This window comes from Rhodnius prolixus, unplaced genomic scaffold, assembly GCF_049639745.1.
Source record: "Rhodnius prolixus isolate KJV_2025 unplaced genomic scaffold, Rpr scaffold_5, whole genome shotgun sequence".
Taxonomy (NCBI): domain Eukaryota; kingdom Metazoa; phylum Arthropoda; class Insecta; order Hemiptera; family Reduviidae; genus Rhodnius; species Rhodnius prolixus.
The window spans coordinates 34,822,147-34,845,565 of record NW_027411624.1 but is presented as its reverse complement, the minus strand read 5'-3'; the positions used below and the strand labels follow the sequence as shown (position 1 = coordinate 34,845,565).

General features: G+C 35.8%; 1 protein-coding gene across 1 annotated transcript; it reads left to right on the top strand.

Moving 5' to 3' along the window:
• The first annotated feature begins 9,970 nt into the window (after positions 1–9,970).
• LOC141458611 (U-Kazal-Dg21.2-like) lies at positions 9,971–13,050 on the top strand. The gene is made up of 3 exons (XM_074136853.1): positions 9,971–10,119; positions 11,392–11,553; positions 12,921–13,050. The coding sequence occupies exons 1-3, from the start codon at positions 10,077–10,079 to the stop codon at positions 12,980–12,982; spliced, it is 267 nt and encodes an 88-aa protein (XP_073992954.1). The 5' UTR covers positions 9,971–10,076; the 3' UTR covers positions 12,983–13,050.
• The last annotated feature ends 10,369 nt before the right edge of the window (positions 13,051–23,419 follow it).

Genomic DNA, 23,419 nt, shown 5'->3' with positions numbered 1-23,419 from the left:
TATGTACTATCGTAATATTCATTCATTACTCGAGTGTAATCTACAGGTAAGAAGATAAAACTCGATAGAAGATATTTCTTTAACTTGCATGTTTTCCTCAATAATGTCACACATAGCTTTGTTTTTCATAATTTTCCTCAACACGATTCCCTGCCACATAGACTATAAATAGAGTTTTTCTAAACAAAACTAGAACAGTCCATTTTTGCGGGTACAAAGCGCTACAGGTGGCAAAAATGATTCCAAAATATCTGCCATTAATGTGCATCTTCGGTAGGTAAACTAAATATTATTATTTTATGAAAATTTTATTATCCATATTTTATTAAAATAATTAATTTGGTTATTTTCAAAGACTAAACTATTTATTAGATCACGAGTAATAAATATCGGATTTTTACTTTTAGTTTACCTAATAAGGACATCATCCAGTGGCGGATCTGATGATTGTGATATAACATGCACTCTAGAATATAAACCTGTATGCGGTTTTTGCGATTCGACATTCAAAACGTTTGGAAATTTGTGCTTTCTTTATATAGAGAACGAGTGTTATGGCACCGGTAAGTTAAATTATATATTTTGTGGCACTTCTTCAAACAAGATGAGTTCATTATCAATGTAAGGGCTAACCCAAAGACGAATGCACTTGAAAAAATCTATGCTGGTAGCAGTCCCAGAAGGTTATTGCCGAAATCGTTGACAGTTCTTACGCGATTTTCTTTTTATGGTTTCCATTGATGTGGAATAAAACAGTTTGAAACTGTTGAAACACTTTTTCGCCCTCACAGGACCTCAAGAGACTACGGTGAATGTTGCGGCACGATCGCAACACCTACTGTTACTAAAAGAGTAAGAATGTATCGCATGATGCGCAATACGTGACGGTCGCGTTTTTTGTTTTACAATATTAACATTGAAGGTTGATATATCCTCTGACCTCTGACCTGATTGTTTAGGTATTTAATGAATAAGCCCCGAAGATAACCCAGTCCCTAGGTCAAAAGCTAGCCCCAAAAAAATAAATTAAAAATTATTTGTTAGTGCATATATTTGCTAAACCCAAATGGGACTACAAATTTAAATGAGGCGTTAAGAACGCCAGAGTCAATGACCATAGAAAAGTTTTTGAGTTATGTAACTGCTCATATATGTAAGATAAATAGTTACTAAGTCAGAATTTAATAATTAAATTTAAAAATTTATTATAATTTTTGAAAGCTAGAACATAAATTCAAACATTATTTTGCAGACTGGATAGCAGTAGCCAACTGCTCTTGCAACGCAGACGCTACTCAATCATGCAAATGAAGACTGTCTGGCAACATCTTGAAGACAATTAGATGATCTAAAATTAATTTTTATGAATCCATCAGATAATAAATAAATTCAATTTAGGTTACTATTTTCTAAATTGCTACGTCTAAATTTGTGAAGAAAATGCTTTTTAGAATTTTAATTGAAAACCTCTTTATTGTTCTGCTAAATAGAGCTATTAGAAATGAAAAAAAGAAAAACGCAATTTTTTGATGAGTTTAACAAATTAAATTATCTTTTTCATTTTGTAAAAAATTTATCTGAAACAAAATTATCTTTTTTCGTGGCAATGAAATTATTTTTGTGGCTTATCCCATTTTTTCCGCTTTCCCTTGCGCCCAGAATGAGAAGGATTGGAATCTTCGCACTATTTCCAAATTTAAAACAACAATAATGGTTTGGCAGACGGATTTCGGGACAAACATAGTACGAGTGCACTCGTATTAGAGTGCTCTTCCAATGCCCAAAAAAGATGAACATACACTAGGATTTGAGAACCTCTGATCATTTTTGGGGCTGCTGGCTTGGACTGGAAGGACCATGTTAAACAACAGAATTGATTTCACAAATGACAAAAAATTAATTTTACATCTGTTACAAACAAGAAGGTTTAATAATTATTTGGTAATTTTGGGAGAGTTGCGTTTAATTACCAAAAAAAATTGGTAACCTCCTGCCACATATTTAAGTGATCAATTTCTTTCATTTTAAGGATCAAACTTATTCCTTTAATTTATCAAATAATCCACTTTACGCAGCTTGTGCAGCATGTACTTGCCTTCAAAGATGCCACCTCAGATACAGAGAGGATTACTCCCCTTGGATAACCTGGCTTGCGAGATGGGGTTATCAACTGTTTACTGCTCTCTGTATCTGAGGAGGCTCTGTATATTTCCTTCAATCTCAGAATTTTAGCGACTAATTTAACAGAAATTTATTTACTGAAATAGATTATTAATAGGTAGTATAAGACCCTGATCCGACCTGTATTAACAAATGGCTCCGAAGCTTGGATAATTTCAAAAAAAAAAGATGAAAGGATGCTGCAAATAGTTCGAGAGAAAAGTTCTTCGACGAATTTTTGGCCCCTATTAAAGTTGGGGAGCGATTTGGTGAAGAAGAAAGAAACAGGAACTACAGCATCTATTCCAGGAAGCAGACATCGTAAAGGTAATTAGGCTTGGCAGGCTCAGATGGCTCAGGCCATGTGGCAGGAATGTCTGAGTTGGAAACAAGCCCGGACGGCTTCTACAGGAAAATGTACATAGGGTCAGACCTAAAGTAAGATGGAATGATGGGCGTGGATGCCAGAGACCTGCTAGGAGTTAGGAATTGGAAGGTTGCTGCAATGGGTAGGGAGGATTGGCGGAAGCGGATTGAGGATGCCAAGGCCCAGCAATGGGCTGTAGCGCCAATAGCGGTAGTAATATTAATCAAATTTTGCCTAATTAACAAACATTTTTGAAACAATGCGGTCAACAGTGAAGTACTAATGCACATTATGCCTTTATTTCAGGCTTACTTTACAACCAACCGCCATATTTAGTGTCATGAACGGAAGAGATTAGCAAACATACTTATAAATACGAGGGTGGTTTGAAAAGTCCGTGCAAAGTCAGAGAGATAGCACTACTGGCGCGTATCGAGGTTATGTTTAGTTAGTAGCATCTCTTGGAAGAACGTACACCTAGTTTCAGCCAGATCGGTCTATTTCTTTGTGTTTGGCATTCGTTTGAATCGAGGAAGTCGAGTGATTTTCAAAAAATGGACGAAAAAGAATTTCGTGTGTTGATTAAACACTACTTTATGAAAGGCAAAACGCCTCAGGAGACTAAAGAGAAGCTTGATAAACATTATGGTGACTCTGCACCTTCGATTAGAACAGTTTATAAGTGGTTTCAAAATTTTCGGAGTGGCCATATGGGCACAGGTGACGCTGAACGTTCTGGACGCCCTGTTGAGGTTACTACTCCAGAAATCATTGATAAAATCCATGATATGGTGATGGATGACAGAAGAATGAAGGTGCGTGAGATTGCTAGTGCTGTGGGCATCTCGAATGAACGGGTACATAATATTTTGCATCAACATTTGGACATGACAAAGCTATCCGCAAGATGGGTGCCGCGATTGACACGCTTGACCAAAAACGAAATCGTGTGATTAATAGTGTTGCAAGGACGGTTTGCAGCTGTTCCAGAAGAATCCGCAGGACTTTAAGCGTCGTTTCGTCACTGTGAATGAAACATGGATACATCACTACACTCCTGAGACCAAAGAACAATCTAAACAATGGGTTACCAAGGGGGAATCTGCGCCAATAAAGGCGGAGACCCTTCCTTCGGCCGGAAAGATTATGGCGACTGTCTTTTGGGATTCGCAAGGAATAATCCTCATCGACTATCTGGAAAAGGGTAAAACTATTACAGGTGCATATTATTCATCGTTATTGGACCGTTTGAAAACCGAGCTGCAAGAAAAACGCCCACGATTGGCCCACAAAAAAGTCCTTTTCCATCACGACAACGCACCAGCTCACACCTCAGCAGTTGTGGTCGCAAAATTAATGGAAATAGGGTTCCAACTCGTTTCACATCCCCCCTATTCTCCAGACTTGGCTCCCTCGGACTACTATTTGTTCCCCAATATGAAGAAATGGCTGGCGGGAAAAAGATTTTATTCAAACGAGGAGGTGATTGCAGAAACGAATGGCTATTTTTCAGAGCTTGGACAAATCCTATTATTCGGAAGGGATCAACAAACTAGAGCAGCGTTAGACGAAGTGTATAAGCCTAAAAGGAGACTATGTTGAAAAATAAAAAAGGTTTACCCCCAAAAATTAAGTAGTTTTTATTTTTGCACGGACTTTTCAAACGACCCTCGTAATCATTAAATAAATTCCAAGGCTTTAGACAGGGAATCGAACCCAGTTACCACAAAACATATTAGCTTAGCGGGTCTTGCCTCGAACCGCGAGTATTATATGTGTGTGAAGTTTTAAAAAAATGTTATGGCTATTCTTGAGGAAAACTCAAATTTCAAGAATTTTGTTTGATAGCCATACTTCTTTAATTACCTAATAAATAAAGAAAAACATTAAAAAAGAAATATTACTCAACGCTCATTAAAAAAATAATCAATATTAATTTTATCTTAAATTTTCACATAAGTAAAAATATTTAGATAGACACAATTGGTATATCAGTTAAGAGGTTTTCCTTCTCCGATAATTGCATAAAAAGGATTACTTTCACAGATAGCCAACAGTAACTATCCATACAATCACTGAGCCACTTCAATTTGTAAAATGAACATGAAATTGTACTTATTGTTATTGGGCACTCTTAGTAAGTATAGTAACAATAAGATATTGTAATAATAATATGCTATTTCTGAAATAATAGAAATTTTGTAATCTTTTTCATTTTCTGTAAAAGTTTTTTGGATTATAAATTGCAAATTGCCCGAGTTGGGTTTTTTACGAGAGGCCATAAAATAAAAAAGTAGTCAAAGTTGAATTTTTTGTCAACACTACTTTTTTTTTCGTGCCGTTTTTGTCAATCAACGCTTATATCAACTTTCCTATCGGATATACGTAATATGGCAAAAGTAAACAAGTTAGAAACTTGGGGGCTGGAAATCATGCGAGTGTGCTGGCCAGATAGTTATTTTTAAAGATGACATCATTATAGACAAGGGAAGGAATTAGCTGAGTGCTTAGCGAACACTAAATTCCAATGCGGAGATCACGGGTTCGAATCCAGTTGCTGGCTCTTAGATTTTTCTCTTCTAGGAGCTTCACTGTCCGGTGATGGATAGTGTCTGTAACCTTGAGCATACTGTCTTAGAGACCAGTACTGTACTGAAAAAGGCTCCAGGCGCCAGTAACCTTATATTATTTATTGTATTACAGTGTTCTTTGGAGTTCCATCATCGTCCAATTTACAACCACCACCACGTAATCTCTGTAAAGTATTCTGCAAAGAAGAACACAGTCCAGTGTGCGGATTCAACGAACATGATTCAAGTTTTCCGATGTTTCACACGTTTAAAAATCTTTGCGAAATGAACAGGGAGAACGCCTGTTTCAATAAAGGTAAGTATTCCTTAAAATACGTAGGATCTATTTTCTAAAAAAGGGCGAGCTAAAGTTGGTAATTGCGAAATGAGTGGACTGAAGGAGTAGACATGGAACTATTAGAACGTTTATGTTAATTGTCGTAGCATGCACGTTTATTATATCCGCAATCGGTTTCGGACCTCCAGCATCATTGGTACACTCATCAGATGCTAAATCAGCAAGTGCAATACAAGACGTGAATTAATCTACCTCGAAGATATGAAAATGAACGACATTCTCCAGCACTGCGGATTTAACCAAATTTTCAACTTGAATTTAAATGCAAAAAATCTCCCCGACTCACTAGATCTCATTAAATAGCTAAATTTTATTTAATTAGATCTAATGAAAAGTATTATTCAGTTTTCTTACTTTTTGGAAAGAAGGAAATATTGTGCTTGAATCGCTTCTTTTTTTTCTTTTAAGCTTCAATCGGAAAATAACACGTTTGGCACCCTCCAAAAAAACCGTGGTTTTTTTATAGAATTTTATGGGATGTTTAGAAGAACATTTTCGCTCCAAAACTGTAAAGAACGCCGGAAGCTGAAACTCTATATTCAGTTTTTTCAAACTCCAATAGATCTTAATGAGAAAAAACAAATTATTTTAAACGGAAATAGGTACGCTTTTGAGATTATCTCACAAATTTCTTTATACATTTATTTAGGCTTCATTGCTCGCAAATATTTTTGCTAGAAAGTTTCCCGCCATTTTTTGTTGTTGTTTATAATTACTGATTTTTTTTATAATATCATTATTTTATTATTTTTGCAGATTGGCAGGCAATCGCTAACTGTTCATGCAGTACTGTAGATTCCTGTGCTTGCTAGAATCTATTGTAACAATGAGTTTGTAAACATTATACAAAATAAAATGTATTCCTGATTTTAGCCTTTTTGTTTCAATTTTTTTTTATTCCTTCCATAACCACACAAAGCTTATTGGTTAGCGACTATTGGATTCCATGGAGATCCGGAGATCATGGGTTTAATTGTCTATGACTTTCTCTTCCTAGGAGCTTCTTACAGCTCCACTGTCCGTTGATGGACAGTGTAATGAAGACCAGAGAGTGCCCTGAAAAAAATCTCCATTTCAAGGTTTTTTCTTTTGGACTCTCTGAAGGTGAATGATATACGTATCTGCCATCCAAACTTGAGTGGAAACGTTACAAAAAAAGAACCAGGTATCAAGGGCGCTGATGCCCGAAGCAGTCAATGCGCCAAATAATAATAATAAATAAATAAATAACTGTCCTCATAAAAACACCATCTAGATCAGAGGTTCCAAATCTTCCTTTGACCTTAGGCCACTTTGAAAGTTTGCAAAACCTTGTGGCCTCTTCCCCACATGATTAAGAATATTCATTTAAAATGGAGTAAATTTATGCTAGATGGATTTTGAATGGCAACTGTACGTCGTAAATACGAGTTTTTAGCTTTGAAAAGGTTCACACAAAAGAAATACGATTATGCGATAGATGCTCTCAAACTAGATTTCGCAATAAAAATTGAACCCTTTTATATAAAATGATCCATGGATTGGAATAAAAGGTAGTCTAAAAGAGCAAACTCCAGATAGTAAGCGGAATGAGGAAGTAATTCCAACTCCAGCTCAGCACTTTTTGAAGCGAACGGACGTAACGCGAGTGGTTCCGCATTATCAAGCCACTGAAGAACTGTTTTCTGTTTAACTAATGGGTACAATAATTTGGACAGCATGAACACGATTCAATAGTCTGAACTGAGTTCAGATGTGCTCATCCTTTGAAAGCCAACTCGAAACCTACCACTGATCCAATGTTCCATCAATATTAGAAAAAAAAAGACATAGATTTTGTTAAAACCCTCGTAATTTTTTTGTTTTTAAAGGCCCGTCAAAAAAAAAAGTGGTCAACTGATATGCTAGGAGCATTTTTCAGTGTATTGCCGGCTTCTGGACAGTGTGCTCTCGTTAGAGACTTCACTTTTCATCACAATAAGCAGTAAGAAGCTCCTAGGAAGAGAAAACCTGAGGAAATTGTTAATATTCTAAGTATGCTATCGCCAGATCCCATCAAACCAGTGAAGAAGGAAATTGGCTACTTCCATTGATGAAGAAATCTCTTCGGTTTTGAAACAAATCCAAGAACTTGATGGCTCATCGTATATAGTAATTGGTAAGAGCGATTAACTTAAGAACATCTGTAAGATGTTAGAGGTTTATGACGATCATTTAAATGTTTTTAGTGACTGAAATTATAATCCATTCAGTGATAATTCTATTTCATTATTATTTAATAATAAGCACAATAAGCCTCTTGTGACTGCGCTGCCGTGGGGCAGAGGCTCCGTCCCGCTTTTCCATTCTCTTAAATGACTTTCTTGGCATTTTCTGAATTCCATCAGGGTTCAGAAAATTGTCCAAAATTAAACTATAGCCTCCAGATCTATAATCAGAAACATGACTTCCCTAATACTATCATACTGAGTCTTCCAGCTATTTACAGCGTTTTCTTCTTTATCCTGCGGCTTTTCCTAAGTTACGTTATTTGCTACCCTTGATCTTCCTTTACTTTTCCTACAGATGAAATAGAATGGTATCGTCGCAACGTTTCATAGGTCATTTACTAATAGTTACTAATCACTCATGAATAACATTCAGAGTATTTTATTTAGTTTTATATTAAAAATAACTAATAATCACGGGCTTAGCCAGTTAATTAGCTGGAAAAGGAAAATGATAATAAACCAGAAATCAAAGATAGTTCAAAATCGATTTTTGTGTGAACTAAGATTTGGAAATACTTTTAGTTAAAGAAATCGTGCGGCCTTACAAAAACAATGTTTCATTAAAAAAAAAAAAAGATAAAAAAATTGCGAAAACACGAACGCTTAAAATCTTTAGTTTATCGATTTATTTTTAAATTTAAGGCGCATCAACATTTGAAATCATTAGCGCCCGGAGCTTTTTTTTATCTCCAGTGCACTGTTTTCCGGACAATACAGACAACACTGTCCAGTTAGAAGGAGCCGTAAGAAGCTCCTCTTCATAGGAAATCTAATGGCTAGCACCTAGATTGCAACCCGGAATCTAGCAGCCAGTATTCAGCGCACAGCTGATCTCTGAGTTAATTACCTACGCAATCTTTATTTCTCAGCAAGATTAGATTAAGGGCACTTTTGGGTGAGGAATATGAGAAGACTTCCGCTAAAATACCATTTTAGAGGAACTGCATGTGTATAATTTGGCATAAAGATAGTTGTGCTGTAACTGACGAGGCCCGTAAAGCTAAGATATAATCTCAAAGAACTGCAATGGTCCTGGTTTCGATTTCCATTCTAGGCCTTGGATCTTCGTTAATGGGCGTTTCGGTTCTCAGAGAGGAATGAAGTTTACCGCTTCGTTCCACTAAGTACACTATGGTCTATTATTTATGAGTATGAAATATGATTTCCGATTTGAATGAATATTAGCCAATCGAAAATGTGACGTATAGAGATCATCTTTGCAAGAGTTCTGTAATTTTCTAATGCTATTTAAGGCGTTCCATTTTATTGTAGGCATAACATATCTTTGGTTTAAATCTTTTCCTCTCAAATACTGTTTTAAGACATATTCTGGAAGAGCTGTAAAGTCATGATTGCTTCAATTATTCTTTTAGTAGAAATTGTAAGTTTCAAGATAATGTGAATAGATTACGTGAAATACGGTAAGTGTTGTTTGTTTTCAATAGATTTTTAGATCTTTAAAAAATAAAAAAAATAGCTCAGTGGTTAGTGTATAATGGATTCCAACGCGGAGATCTGAGGTTCGCATCCAGCTGCTAGCTCTTTCTTTTTCTAGGATGCGTAGAGCTTCTAACAGCTCCCTTTCCAGTGATGGAAATGTTATCCACAACTAGAAAACAAATTTCAGAGACCGGAAAAAGCTCTGGGCGAATCAATATTGTCGGCCAGAAATGGAAAAAACAAAAAATATCGAAACTTAGGCAATACAAAAAGTGGCCTTCAAGACAATAAATAAAAGCCGCTAGAACTCAATGCAATAATAAAATAATTATTACACTACGGCCATTAAATATGAAATTTAAAAAAAAGAATGTTATCTTTAATTTCCACACAAATATAAAATATGTATGCATATAAATTTGGATAACAATTAAGTCAGAATTCCTTTGAGTTTTGTTTTAATTATTTTTCCAAGTTTTCCTCCTCAGATAAAAGAAAAAACATGTTTTTTCTTTATTTTCCTGTAACCTTCTAAGCAATCAATCACGTAAGATGTTTCAAGATAATTTAATTTCGTGAATTGCGGAAAAACGAAAGCCATGCGATATTCCAACAGATTTTTGGTTCTTAATCAAAAAGCATCATATCTTTTCTTCGAGGAATACAAAAAATGGTTTTTAAGTTATTAAATAAAAGCCGCTAGAGCTCAATGTAATAAAAAAGTAATTATTACATTATTACACTAGGGTCATTAAGTAGGAAATAAAAAAAAAATTGTCTATTTAAATTTACAATATTATCTCAAATTCCTTAAGTTATACTTATATATACGTGTATATATATTCATTTGGATATCTCTAAAGCCAGAATTGCTTTGAGTTTTTCTTAGGTTTTTCCAAGTTTTCCTTTATAGAAACATACTGTCGAGGAACATGAACATGATGCTGTTATTTTTGGTGTCAATTAGTATTTTTAGTAAGTATATTGAATATAATAAATAATTTAAATAATAGATTAATTCAAATATAATTACGCACTTTCAGAAAAAAAACAAACTTTAATTGGGTACTTTCTTGAAAAAATTATTAACTTGTCTAGTCAACAATAGGTAGGCTGAACTATATTTCTAATTCATACAATCAGAGGTTGGTCCTTTCACAAATCATTATTACAAATGTTGATTACGGTTAATTCAAGACATATAATGAATGTGGCTCAGTAGGAGTCAAAGTGCAATGGGTCATCAAGGAGATCAAGCTAAAATGTAAGGATCAAGATTCAATTATTATTGAGATGGATGTATTTAAATAAGGTGGTTAATAGATTAGAGAAAAACCTGTATTACTTGATCTAATATGGAGATTAAGACACGATGAGGCGATTTTAGATGTAAATTTAACCGTTATAGCATAATTAAAACGTCTAGTGATTAGTGTACTGGATTCCAGGTTCGAATCCAATTGCCGGCCCTTAGATTTTGCTCTTCCTAGGAGCTTTCTTATAGCTCATAGTCTGGAAATGGATAGTATTGTCGGTATAGAGAGAGAATACTGTACGGAGAACCATAAAGAAAAAGGAAAAACTCCGGGCGCTAATGACCACAGATTTTGACGCGCCTTAAATTGAAAAAAAATAAAAATCTGGTGAAAATAACAAGATTTTCTCTTAGTTCCGGATTCTCGAGGTTTTATCTCACAAATTTTCTGCAAACTGCAAAAATGTGAATCATATTTAATGTTTACTAGCATTTTACCCTTTCTAAAACACTGAACTGTAACTTTAAAATAAGGCCCCTCCCTTAAAACTGCGCCTTGGAAGTTTTATTTTCACCGAGTAAATTGTTCATATTTTGACAGACCAAAGTTGAGAAGAGAAGATGGTGTTATCAGTGACGCCAGAAACCTGCTAAAGGTGAGAAATTGGAAAGCGGCTGCAAATGACCGGGAACTATAGAATGGACTCATTGGGGAGGCTAGGACCCACCAAGGGTTGTAACGCCAATTAGATAGATAGAAATTGTTCATATTTCAGTGGGTTTTTTTGCAAAATTGTTTTCTTCGATGATAAAAAAAAGGGAGAGGGGTGAAAATAGTTTTTGGGTTTTTGAGGTATTAATTAAGATTTACTTCACAGGACAAAACTTCGAGGATCATCGAAAGAAAAAGCGTGTCCCACCATATTTTATTTTGATTTATTCATTTTATTTTCAGAGAAAAATGTTGATTAATAATTACAATTATTTTGCAGCCTTTTCTTTAGGTACTGAAATAATACAGCCTAAGCCTGGATGTAACAAAATCTGTCCTAAGGTATGGTTGCCGATATGCGCATTCGCGCCAGGACCATCTGAATTCAGAACATTTGGAAGTAGATGCGAAATGGAGAATGAGAATTGTGAATGTAATCATAGTAAGTAATCATCATGTTTTGAAAATGCGACGAGCCATGATTTCTTTTAATATATTATAAACTATTAAGTTTTTAAGACTATTACAATGAAATTACCCTAAAAGGAAATCTACCGTCAACCCTCCACAGAACGGTCCAAAAATGAATATTTCAATTTAAATTGCTTAAATGAAACTTATAGATATCTAAGGCCCCGTAAGTGTAAATTAGACTGGACACATCGTTAGAGAATTTGGCGTCTTGGGGTTTTATCCAAGTCTAAGAACACAAACAATAGACAACTCTGGAGACAGCCCCACAATACTCGCAGAACTGAAGAGATACTTGACAATTAAGGGTTTAGGGAATCTAGCTTTATCACCACTTCCGCATTTACACTCTACAAACCCACGAACCCACTGCCACACTGAGTGAGCATTAAGGGCCCCACTTATAGCTTCAGATAACATATAGCTTCCTTCCTTTTTAGCACTCAATAATAATAATAATAATACAGATCTAGGTATGCACAAAGTTTAGAGGGCATCTTCGAAGAATCATTGACGAGAAATCGCCATAAATTTAATAAGTGCAATCAATAAATGATGTATCCAATTAAGGGATTCTCTTCGAATTTGAAATTTTAGCAACACAATCAATCCTCATTTTAAGGGCAAGATCACTCAAACAAAGGGCATTTTACAGAAAGGATAATTTATGCACAAAAGGCACTTCACGATAGTGGTGCACAAACTAGACTCGAAGCCAAACTGCTCTTCTCTGATGACACTGTTAGTTTCTAAATACTTATTGTCACGGTCTTTTGACGGTGAACGTCTCCTAGTTATTCTAACAAGACAAACTCCTTTGTTACAAAACTCTTTACGAGCTCCTTTGTTAAAAGTACCCTGTAATAGAATTTTCCAAAATTATTTGTATCCTTGACCAGAACGAGTTTACATACTTTGAATGAAATCGATAAAAAAAACCATTATCTAAAACAATCTCAGAAAATCTCACAATTTATTACTTACAATTAAGAAATTTTGATCAAAATTTACGGTAAAGTATCATGGCGTTACATGTTTTAAAGTCTCCTGAAACCGAAAAAGTGTTTTCCAAATGTTTGTCTGTTAGAATAACTAGGAGATATTTACCGTCAAAAGACCGCAACAATAAGCATTTAGAAACTAACAGCATCATCAGAGAAGAGTAGTTTGGTTTCGTGTCTAGTTTGCCCACTACTCGTACTATGGTGAATAAATGACAATATAACTGTCACTTTCCATCGCAGAAAACATACAGGATAGTGCAACGTTGGATATTCAACAGACTGTGGATCAGTCAACAATTTTAATATTCTACAATATTATAATCCATGTTTACAGTTTGGAGGCAAGTAGCTGGCTGCAAATGCAACGACATTCAGCGTCCAATCCCTATCGACTAGAAATTCACTAGCAAGAATGACTGAATTTGTGTGAAACAAACAAAATATAAGTTTCATCTTTTCTGAAATTGTGTTATTTCTTTTAACCTTTTCCTTGCTCACCAACCGCCTTGCCTTATTGGAATGCAAGTAAAATAATATTTGGCACATCATAGTGCAAGCCGCCATTTTGTTTATTTGCAGCAAACTACTGATTTTTTTTTTAATGATTTAAGGCGCGTCAACATCTAAGGTTATTAGCGCCCGGATCTTTTTTCCGGGCCTCCGGACAGTGTTCTCTCGTTACAGACAACACTGTCCATTACCGGACAGTGAGCTGTAAGAAGCTCACTAGGAAGAGAAAATCTAAGGGCCAGCTGCTGGATTCGAACCCGGGACCTCCGCGTGGGAGTCCAGTATGCTAACCTCATAGCTAATCCCTTCCCTAAAAGTACTGATGTTATGATCTAATGTAACTTGGATTTTCAAGCATTCTCTCAATTTTCTCTCAGAGGTTTTTTTTTTTAGTGTCTGTTTTCAACTACAACTAATTGTGGGAAGAATAATTGGGATTTTGCCACACAATGACATTCCATAAATATTAACTAAAACGCAACATGGCCACTTAGACTACTACTTGTTAATAAAACTTTGCTTTTATTGGTCGCGGAAGTGGCTGACACAAGCAGCAATAGCGGCGAAGGTGGCAGCACATGGTCTGAGTCCCGAGAGAGAACGGTAATCTCACCTTACACTTCCGTCTAACGGTAGTACTTCAATGTAGGACACGCCAAGGCTGAAAAAAACGATTTCTGCGTATGGGCCACGAAGCCTTCAATCGCCCGCAAGTGGTATTTTGTAGAAGTGCCATACTCAGGGGACCAAAGTGCCGCATGAGGCTTGCAGCTGCGGTTTGCGGACCACTGCTTTACTCTCTACATATTGAAATCCTCTGATCAAACGACTTTTATTCCTAACCTTATCTTACGAGCTTATGCCCCTCATGTCGTTTTACTCAGTGTCGCAGTTGCTTTTACTTAATGCAGAATTACAAATGGATCATAAAGAAAGATACAAAACAAATCTAAATAAAATATTAAGCTATTCTAAGTTACCTATTTTCACGAAGGAACAAAACTTCTTTAATAATAACAATTAACAATTAATATGAAGTAATTAATAGAAATACATTACAAACTTACGCGTTATTAATAAATAATTACAACTTACAACTAAAGTTACAGTGTAAAGGATAATTATTTTAATGTATTTATACAGGAAATCCTGCAGTGCGAGCTGACTACATTCTTAAAGTTATCTTGCCGGATAAATTGTAATTATTTCACTTCCAGTTCTCTAATACATTCAAATTGTATTATGAGAAACTTGGTTATTAAAGAGATGGCTTCCTGATCTTATAAAGATGGAGAATCTCTTGCTCGCTCTCTATCGATGGACGATTAATTACCAAACTCTCGATTCTTCTCAGTTTTTAGAATGGCCACATTAGAATTCGTAATTCTTGCTAGTTAGCTTTAACTCCCACGAGATGTCTATATTATTTTTATACCAATATTTATATCCATTATTTGAGCCATTTTAGTAAAAATAAATTCGATTGAGGCTGTTCTGGAAGAACAGTGGGGAATTAGCTCCGTTTAAAGTGTGGCAATGTGCGGCCAATTGACAAATTTAACAGGGAACAAATTTGTAAGTAGAATTCAAAATTTTCTATTAAATCGATTAATCAGGAAATTCCAAAATGCTAGTAAATCGATTAATCAGGAAATTCCAAAATGCTAGTAAGTCGATTCATTCAAGTGGCGCTTCCAAATTGGCTGATTTTGTATAAAAGCTTAATACCGGGTCTGCTTAGAATAGAATAGAAAAGAAATTTATTATTCTGGGACAATTGTCCCCTAAGAATAAATACAGGTACAAATAGAGGCCTTAACAGTTTGGCCTGTGATTAAACAGAAAATAAATAAATAAATAAGTATTTACAAAAAGTGAAAATAAAAATAACAGCAGAAATTAAGGAAATAAATTAAAACAATTAGAATTTCGGAGGAAGCTGGATAGAAAGGAGATAACTGAATAGACGGGATTTAAAGATAGAAAGGGTAGAAGCATGGCGGACAGATGATGGTAAGGAGTTCCAGAGAGAGGTGGCACGTATTAGGAAGGACTTGTCAAAGAATGAGGTACGGTGAGAGGGAATATAGAGATCGGATGAGCGAGATCTGGTATTACGGGAATGTATCGAGGATTTAAACTTAAGGAGTTGAAAAATATAGGAAGGCCTTTGAGACTGGATGACTTGAAAAAGGAAAGAAGCCAAAAAATGGACAGGAAAAAGGGTTGTGGGTTGGGGGCACAGAGATCGTTACTAAAGTCGCAGGGAGAAAAAAGGTCACAATGCCAATGTAGTGGGTAATAAAAAATCAAAAGTTTGGCTTTGAAGATGCATCAGGATGGTCAACGCTACGACGACAATGATTATTAGGTCAAAACAGCCGTGTCGCAGTGGTTGTCCAAATCAGGCGGCCGACTTCTATGAGGATAGGATTCAAAATGCTGGTTGTACGATACGATAAGTGCCTTAATATTAGTGGAAATTATAATAGAAAAGTAGATTAATATAAAGGCCTTCAAGTAAAAATAAAATTTTTAAGAAAAGTATACATATTTTTCTTTCATTTCAAAACGGAACTTAAAGAGAACACGCCTCATAGATCATACAATATGTATAATCGCAGGATACAGGAAAAAAAAAAGAAAATCTACCAATTAAACCCTGCCGTCTGGATAACCTTCCTACAATAACCTCATTATACGAACAAGAAGCTGCAGATAGACAATAACAAGCACTTAACTCTCTACATCCAGTTGATTTAATGTGTATATATATATAGGTATAATTTTTTGTTTCCAACATTAATACGTTGTGCAATCAACAAAAGCAAAACTTTGGTATCCACAAATTTAGATGAAACTAAATTATACCCTCTGTTTAGTTCTTAGGATAGTTTCCGTTCAATTTCTTTTATAGAAATACGTCAGATGATTTATTATTCAACAATATTGGGTTAAAAATATTCATATTTCTGCCTATAAATTACCTAAAAGTTGACTCGATCTTCCATTTATTAACTTGTTCATCCTAGTTCAGGAATGTGGTAGAAAGGAGAGAGGGGAATAACTTCTATTTTATATTTTCTACAATCCGAATGGAACAATTTTATAGGTTTCAAAACCGTCCGAAAGGGCAGTTCTATAAGGGTTGATCGTCAAAAACTGCACGAAAAATATTTTGCTTCCCTACTTCACTTTAAAGTGCCATCAAGCCTACTAAGAGGTAGCACTGTATTCGTTCAAATTATCGACTCGAGTGCCGATTTACGTCAATGAATTGTCATTCGATTCGACATTTTATGTGGATATAGCTTTCGTGGATCTCGACGTCTTCAACATTAGAAACGGAATTTGCACCACTTAAGTAAGGCTCGTTTTAATAATTAATAACTACGATCAATTTTAATAAAATTTAGCAGGTAGATGTTGTTCCGCGTTGGGATCCAGTAATTTATTTGTCCACTGAGATAATCCACTTCCTTGTACAGATCTATGGTGCGCTACCTTGGGCTCTACATAGACAATCGACTCACGGTGGAACCCACACACTACACTTAAAAGACAAGCAATGACAAAACGTGCGAAATTCTTTACAGATTACTTGGTCGACGCTCCAAATTGCCCTTAGAACTCAAACGTTTAATATACAACACTATCCTCAAACCTATGTGGACCTACGGACTAGAGCTGTGGGGTTCAGCCAAACCTACAAAAATACGGACAGTACAGACATTTCAATCAAAACTCCTCCGACAGATAGCTGACTAACTCACTCTTCACACCGACCTCAACATTCCCTTCATAGACCAACTCGCTAAGACTAAATACCGAAAATTCCACACTACTCTCTCGACTAGCTCTAATCCTCTTGTAATGTCTCTCACTTCTTCTGACATCCCTAATACTCCTCGCCGACTGAATCGCCAGTGGCCCCGCGACTTCCTTATAGGCTGAAGATTACTACTCTCTCTAAATTATTACTCTCCTCTCTCTCCTCCTCGTAACTCCTCCCCACATTCTCCTCTCTCCTATAGAGAGTGCTACCGCTGGGTAGTTTCTCTCCTCCTGCTCTCCTCCCGCACCAGTTCGACATATTCAGTCTTCATATTTACTTATTGTATACTGTATACAGATTGTAAATAACAAAATAAATTAAAAAAAAGAAAAAAAAAAGATGTTCCAGCATTACTGCGCATCATTAAAGTGCCATCCTACTCATAAAGGGAAGTATTGCAATCGAGCGTATTTAATGTTTAATTTCTCTTTCTCTTTTGGAGAGAAGTACTCTATAACTGGTAATGTTTTACTGATAATAGTTATTATAATATAGAAGGTTACATTTTGAAAGTTTTGTAAATCATTCAAATTTCATATCTCTACATCCCTCTTTATATATCAGATTTAAATGAATTCTTAACCGAATTATAGTAAAAACTCGTTTAAATTTCAATGTTTTAGTTACAATAGTTATTGAGTTATAGAAGGTTAAATTTTTGAGGTATTCTAAATCGTTCAAAATTCAAACCTCTATATCTCTCTTCGTATTGCTCAGTTTTTAATGAATGAGGAAAATCATGGAGCTATGTTCATAATGTTGAAGCTTTTTTTGAAAGCTTTGCCTCCGGAAAGTGCACTGTAAAAAGCTCTGAGGAAGAGAAAATCTATCGGTAATTAGATCACTGCATTTCCGCGACGGAATCCAGTTGTTAATCTCGCCTATTACCCACATTGTTATTATTTATTAAATTTAAAAAAAATAAATAAACTTCACAAAAGAGATGAAAGATCATGCACGAGAATTGTGAAGAGCAATAAAAGAAAGTGAATAGAATATAAAGTCACGCACAGACATACTCAACATTCTCAAAGAATTAGCCTGAACAACAGCTGCTTCACTTTCCTTTTTTCTTCCTCTAAGATAATTACCCCCAGATCTGCTCCTTAGGATCAGTAAAAATATTTTCAAAAAAAAGCGAGTTATTAACGGAGATATATGACATCAATTAAAAAAAGAGAGAAGGAGAATGTGAGGATAAAACCTGCGAGGATCCTTATATAAGAGAAGATATAAACAAAAAAATAGAATACAAAAAGAGATCTTCTTTCTTTAAAAGAATGCCTGGTTATTCTTTAAAGAATGGAATCTTAGAGAAACTTAATTTATTTGATTTTCTATTATTATTTACATGCAACTTGATGTGATTCTAATTTTAACGTTTATTTATCACTTTCTTTCGCTTTAACATGTAATGAATGACGCTGACTACCTTCATTATGACCGCCTGCTGTGCGGACAAGGACAGAAGAAAGTCTACGTTAATGACCGCAGCGGTCCATGCGACTGGAAAATTCTAGATTATGTGAACTATCTGTGGTAGATGAAAATTAAAGAAAAAAAAATCAATTTAAAAATTATTTCTTTGAAAACTTAAATAATTAAATTGATTTACGAATGTAAATATTGAAGATAATTCAAAAGGCAGTTAAAAACATCTACAAGAAATCTAAGGCCCACTATTTTCTGTTACTACTACCAGCAAGATTCTAACTTACAAATCTTCTTCGAACTCTAAATATCTCAGTCATACTTAATTCTGACGAGTATTACATTGTAAAGCCGAGCATTACTCTGAAATGTAACTTTTCAAGGAAGCCCACAATACCCCCAAATACGAGGGTCGTTTGAAAAGTCCGTGCAAAGTCAGAGAGATAGCAACAGTGGCGCGTATCGAGGTTATGTTTAGTTAGTAGCATCTCTTGGAAGAACACACACCAAGTTTCAGCCAGATCGGTCTATTTCTTTGTGTTTGGCATTCGTTTGAATCGAGGAAGTCGAGTGATTTTCAAAAAATGGACGAAAAAACATTTCGTGTGTTGATTAAACACTACTTTATGAAAGGCAAAACGCCTCAGGAGACTAAAGAGAAGCTTGATAAACATTATGGTGACTCTCTGCACCTTCGATTAGAACAGTTTATATGTGGTTTCAAAATTTTCGGAGTGGCCATATGGGCACAAGTGACGCTGAACGTTCTGGACGGCCCTGTTAAGGTTACTACTCCAGAAATCATTGATAAAATCCATGATATGGTGATGGATGACAGAAGAGTGAAGGTGCGTGAGATTGCTAGTGCTGTGGGCATCTGGAATACATAATATTTTGCATCAACATTTGGACATGACAAAGCTATCCGCAAGATGGGTGCCGCGATTGCTCACGCTTGACCAAAAACGAAATCGTGTGAAGTGTTGCAAGGACGGTTTGCAGCTGTTCCAGAAGAATCCGCAGGACTTTAAGCGTCGTTTCGTCACTGTGGATGAAACATGGATACATCACTACACTCCTGAGACCAAAGAACAATCTAAACAATGGGTTAGCAAGGGGGGAATCTGCGCCAAAAAAGGCGAAGACCGTTCCTTCGGCCGGAAAGATTATGGCGACTGTCTTTTGGGATTCGCAAGGAATAATCCTCATCGACTATCTGGAAAAGGGTAAAACTATTACAGGTGTATATTATTCATCGTTATTGGACCGTTTGAAAACCGAGCTGCAAGAAAAACGCCCACGATTGGCCCACAAAAAAGTCCTTTTCCATCACGACAACGCACCAGCTCACACCTCAGCAGTTGTGGTCGCAATATTAATGGAAATAGGGTTCCAACTCGTTTCACATCCCCCCTATTCTCCAGACTTGGCTCCCTCAGACTACTATTTGTTCCCCAATATGAAGAAAAGGCTGGCGGGAAAAAGATTTTATTCAAACGAGGAGGTGATTGCAGAAACGAATGGCTATTCTTCAGACTTGGACAAATCCTATTATTCGGAAGGGATCAACAAACTAGAGCAGCGTTGGACGAAGTGTATAAGCCTAAAAGGAGACTATGTTGAAAAATAAAAAAGGTTTACCCCAAAAAATTAAGTAGTTTTTATTTTTGCACGGACTTTTCAAACGACCCTCGTACAGCACTTTGTCATTACGATTAAGATCTAAGTAAAGTAATCGCCTATTTTTTTTTTTTCAGGCGGGGCTTTTAACGTCCAACTACCGATTACTTGTTATGGACGGAGGCGGTAGCACATACTTTACTAGCAAATTTTTTTTTTTCTAACAGATATAAAGTAGCTACACAAGGGATTAGAACTTGGGATCCCCCATTTACAAATCCACGTTCGTGACCATTACACCAACCGTGCTGTTTTTACAAGATTGCTCAAGACGGATTATTTCCGGTGGAAATTCCAAATCGAACAAGAGGGAAATAGACCTTTTTCTATTAAACAGTTCGTTGATCATAATTACTTCAAACTCTATTTATACTAAGATTATAATAATGCGCCGCGATAGCCGAGTAGTTAAAAGAGAGACCCGCAAAGCTTAGATGTATTGTTGGTTTAGTGGGTTCGATTCTGAGTCTAGGTCTAGGTCTTGTATTTTATTTAATGGTTAATATGAGTAATTTATAGTAAAGTATGTTAGGCGGTTATAATAGGCTAGACCCGCAAAGCTTAGATGTATTGTTGGTTTAGTGGGTTCGATTCTGAGTCTAGGTCTAGGTCTTGTATTTTATTTAATGGTTAATATGAGTAATTTATAGTAAAGTATGTTAGGCGGTTATAATAGGCTAGACCCGCAAAGCTTAGATGTATTGTTGGTTTAGTGGGTTCGATTCTGAGTCTAGGTCTAGGTCTTGTATTTTATTTAATGGTTAATATGAGTAATTTATAGTAAAGTATGTTAGGCGGTTATAATAGGCTAGACCCGCAAAGCTTAGATGTATTGTTGGTTTAGTGGGTTCGATTCTGAGTCTAGGTCTAGGTCTTGTATTTTATTTAATGGTTAATATGAGAAAATATTAAACAATTGTTAATAGCCTCCGTCCACTACACCTGATTTGGAAGATAGGCTCGCCTGAAGCCCGCCTGAAAAAAAAATAGACGATTACTTCTCATTTGATTATAGTAAAGTTACTCAGACTAAAACTTCCAGCTGGCATTTTGATGTTTTTATTAGACAACATACATATGTAACATCCTTCACATAATCTAGTAAGATATTATTAGAATACCAAAAAGACGGAAGAAAAGTCTAGATGACACATCTAACTTTCTATTCAGTAAGAAATGACAAAGCTAAGGTAATCATATAAAACATCTTTGTAGCTGAAGTGCCTGCATTATGATGACGTTAAGTGCATGGTAAGGATATGTTATATAATGATTTTATCTAGGAGAACAACAAAAACAAAAAAAAAACTGAAATAGATAAAGATGTATCCTAGATAACTCACATCTAGAAAGGTTTTGTCTCATTTTAGTTTTAGGATTAGTTTTCTACATTAAATTTTGTATCGAATGAAGACAAAAAGTGAACAAAACGATACAGACAACTCAAAAGGCTAATAGACAATAGATCCTAGACCATCACTAGCCAACTAACAGTCTCTTGTATACAAACAGTTTACTTAAACTAATATGGAACTACGGCAACGAACTATCGGATCCTGCCAAGCGGTCCAATCTCCTAAAAATCCAAAATCCTTCCGCCCAATTGACAATGCACCCTTCTTCACGCTGAAGAAGAGCCTGAAGAGCAGTGTTATCGCTAAAAGAGGACACAGTTCGATGACCTTTCGATTGACGCAATATGTGGACGTATTGCGGTATCAGGGGGGAAAAAAAGTGTGTCAATAATAACTAAAATTTAAGAGGAACATTTTCAAAACAAGGCACTAGAGAATTACTGGAAGAAAAACCAAAGAAACAAGCCAAGCTACATTCAATTGTCTTTTATTGTGAAATTTAACATCACATCGAGACTGGGCACATAATTTACTAGAACTATGAGAAAATAACAATAAAATTAGTAACTAGACAGATAGACAAATGGATAATATAAGGTAATTGTGAGAGGATGAATTATTTCGGTCAGATTTATAAATACTCTGAGAATGGGTGTTCCTTTCTTGGATTAAAATGCAATCACCGCTGTGATTAATAATTATTTCTCTTTTTTTTTTCTCATAACCTGATTGATAATAACCTCCTTTTATAAAACTGTTACGAGATTTCAGTAATAAAACTTCTAGATTGATTTATTTCTTCTGATATTAAAGACTTTGTCTAAGTTAGCTTTTTTACTTTTCTACTTAAAAGGAAAGGTATTACGATAGAGCAGGTTTTTAATTTTGAGTTTTCTAGAAGTAATTATTTTTCAAAATTTAGAATTTGAAATCTCTTTATTTATTTAGTGCTTAAAAAGGACAATGTCCTATAGCAAGGGAGAATTCGAATTTGAGCTATTATTTGTAGTAATAGAGAGTCGATTGAATATTTTTGTTTTGTTTAGAGTATTTCAAATTCATTGCATTTCAAATCCTAGTAACATTTAGTAAACATTCCAAGTTCAAAGAAATACGAGGGTCGTTTGAAAAGTCCGTTAATTTTTTGGGGTAAACCTTTTTTATTTTTCAACATAGTCTCCTTTTAGGCTTATACACTTCGTCCAACGCTGCTCTAGTTTGTTGATCCCTTCCGAATAATAGGATTTGTCCAAGTCTGAAAAATAGCCATTCGTTTCTGCAATCACCTCCTCGTTTGAATAAAATTTTTTTCCCGCCGCCAGCCATTTCTTCATATTGGGGAACAAATAGTAGTCCGAGGGAGCCAAGTCTGGAGAATAGGGGGGATGTGAAACGAGTTGGAACCCTATTTCCATTAATTTTGCGACCACAACTGCTGAGGTGTGAGCTGGTGCGTTGTCGTGATGGAAAAGGACTTTTTTGTGGGCCAATCGTGGGCGTTTTTCTTGCAGCTCGGTTTTCAAACGGTCCAATAACGATGAATAATATACACCTGTAATAGTTTTACCCTTTTCCAGATAGTCGATGAGGATTATTTCTTGCGAATCCCAAAAGACAGTCGCCATAATCTTTCCGGCCGAAGGAACGGTCTTCGCCTTTTTTGGCGCGGATTCCCCCCTTGGTAACCCATTGTTTAGATTGTTCTTTGGTCTCAGGAGTGTAGTGATGTATCCATGTTTCATCCACAGTGACGAAACGACGCTTAAAGTCCTGCGGATTCTTCTGGAACAGCTGCAAACCGTCCTTGCAACACTTCACACGATTTCGTTTTTGGTCAAGAGTGAGCAATCGCGGCACCCATGTTGCGGATAGCTTTGTCATGTCCAAATGTTGATGCAAAATATTATGTATCCGTTCATTCGAGATGCCCACAGCACTAGCAATCTCACGCACCTTCACTCTTCTGTCATCCATCACCATATCATGGATTTTATCAATGATTTCTGGAGTAGAAACCTCAAC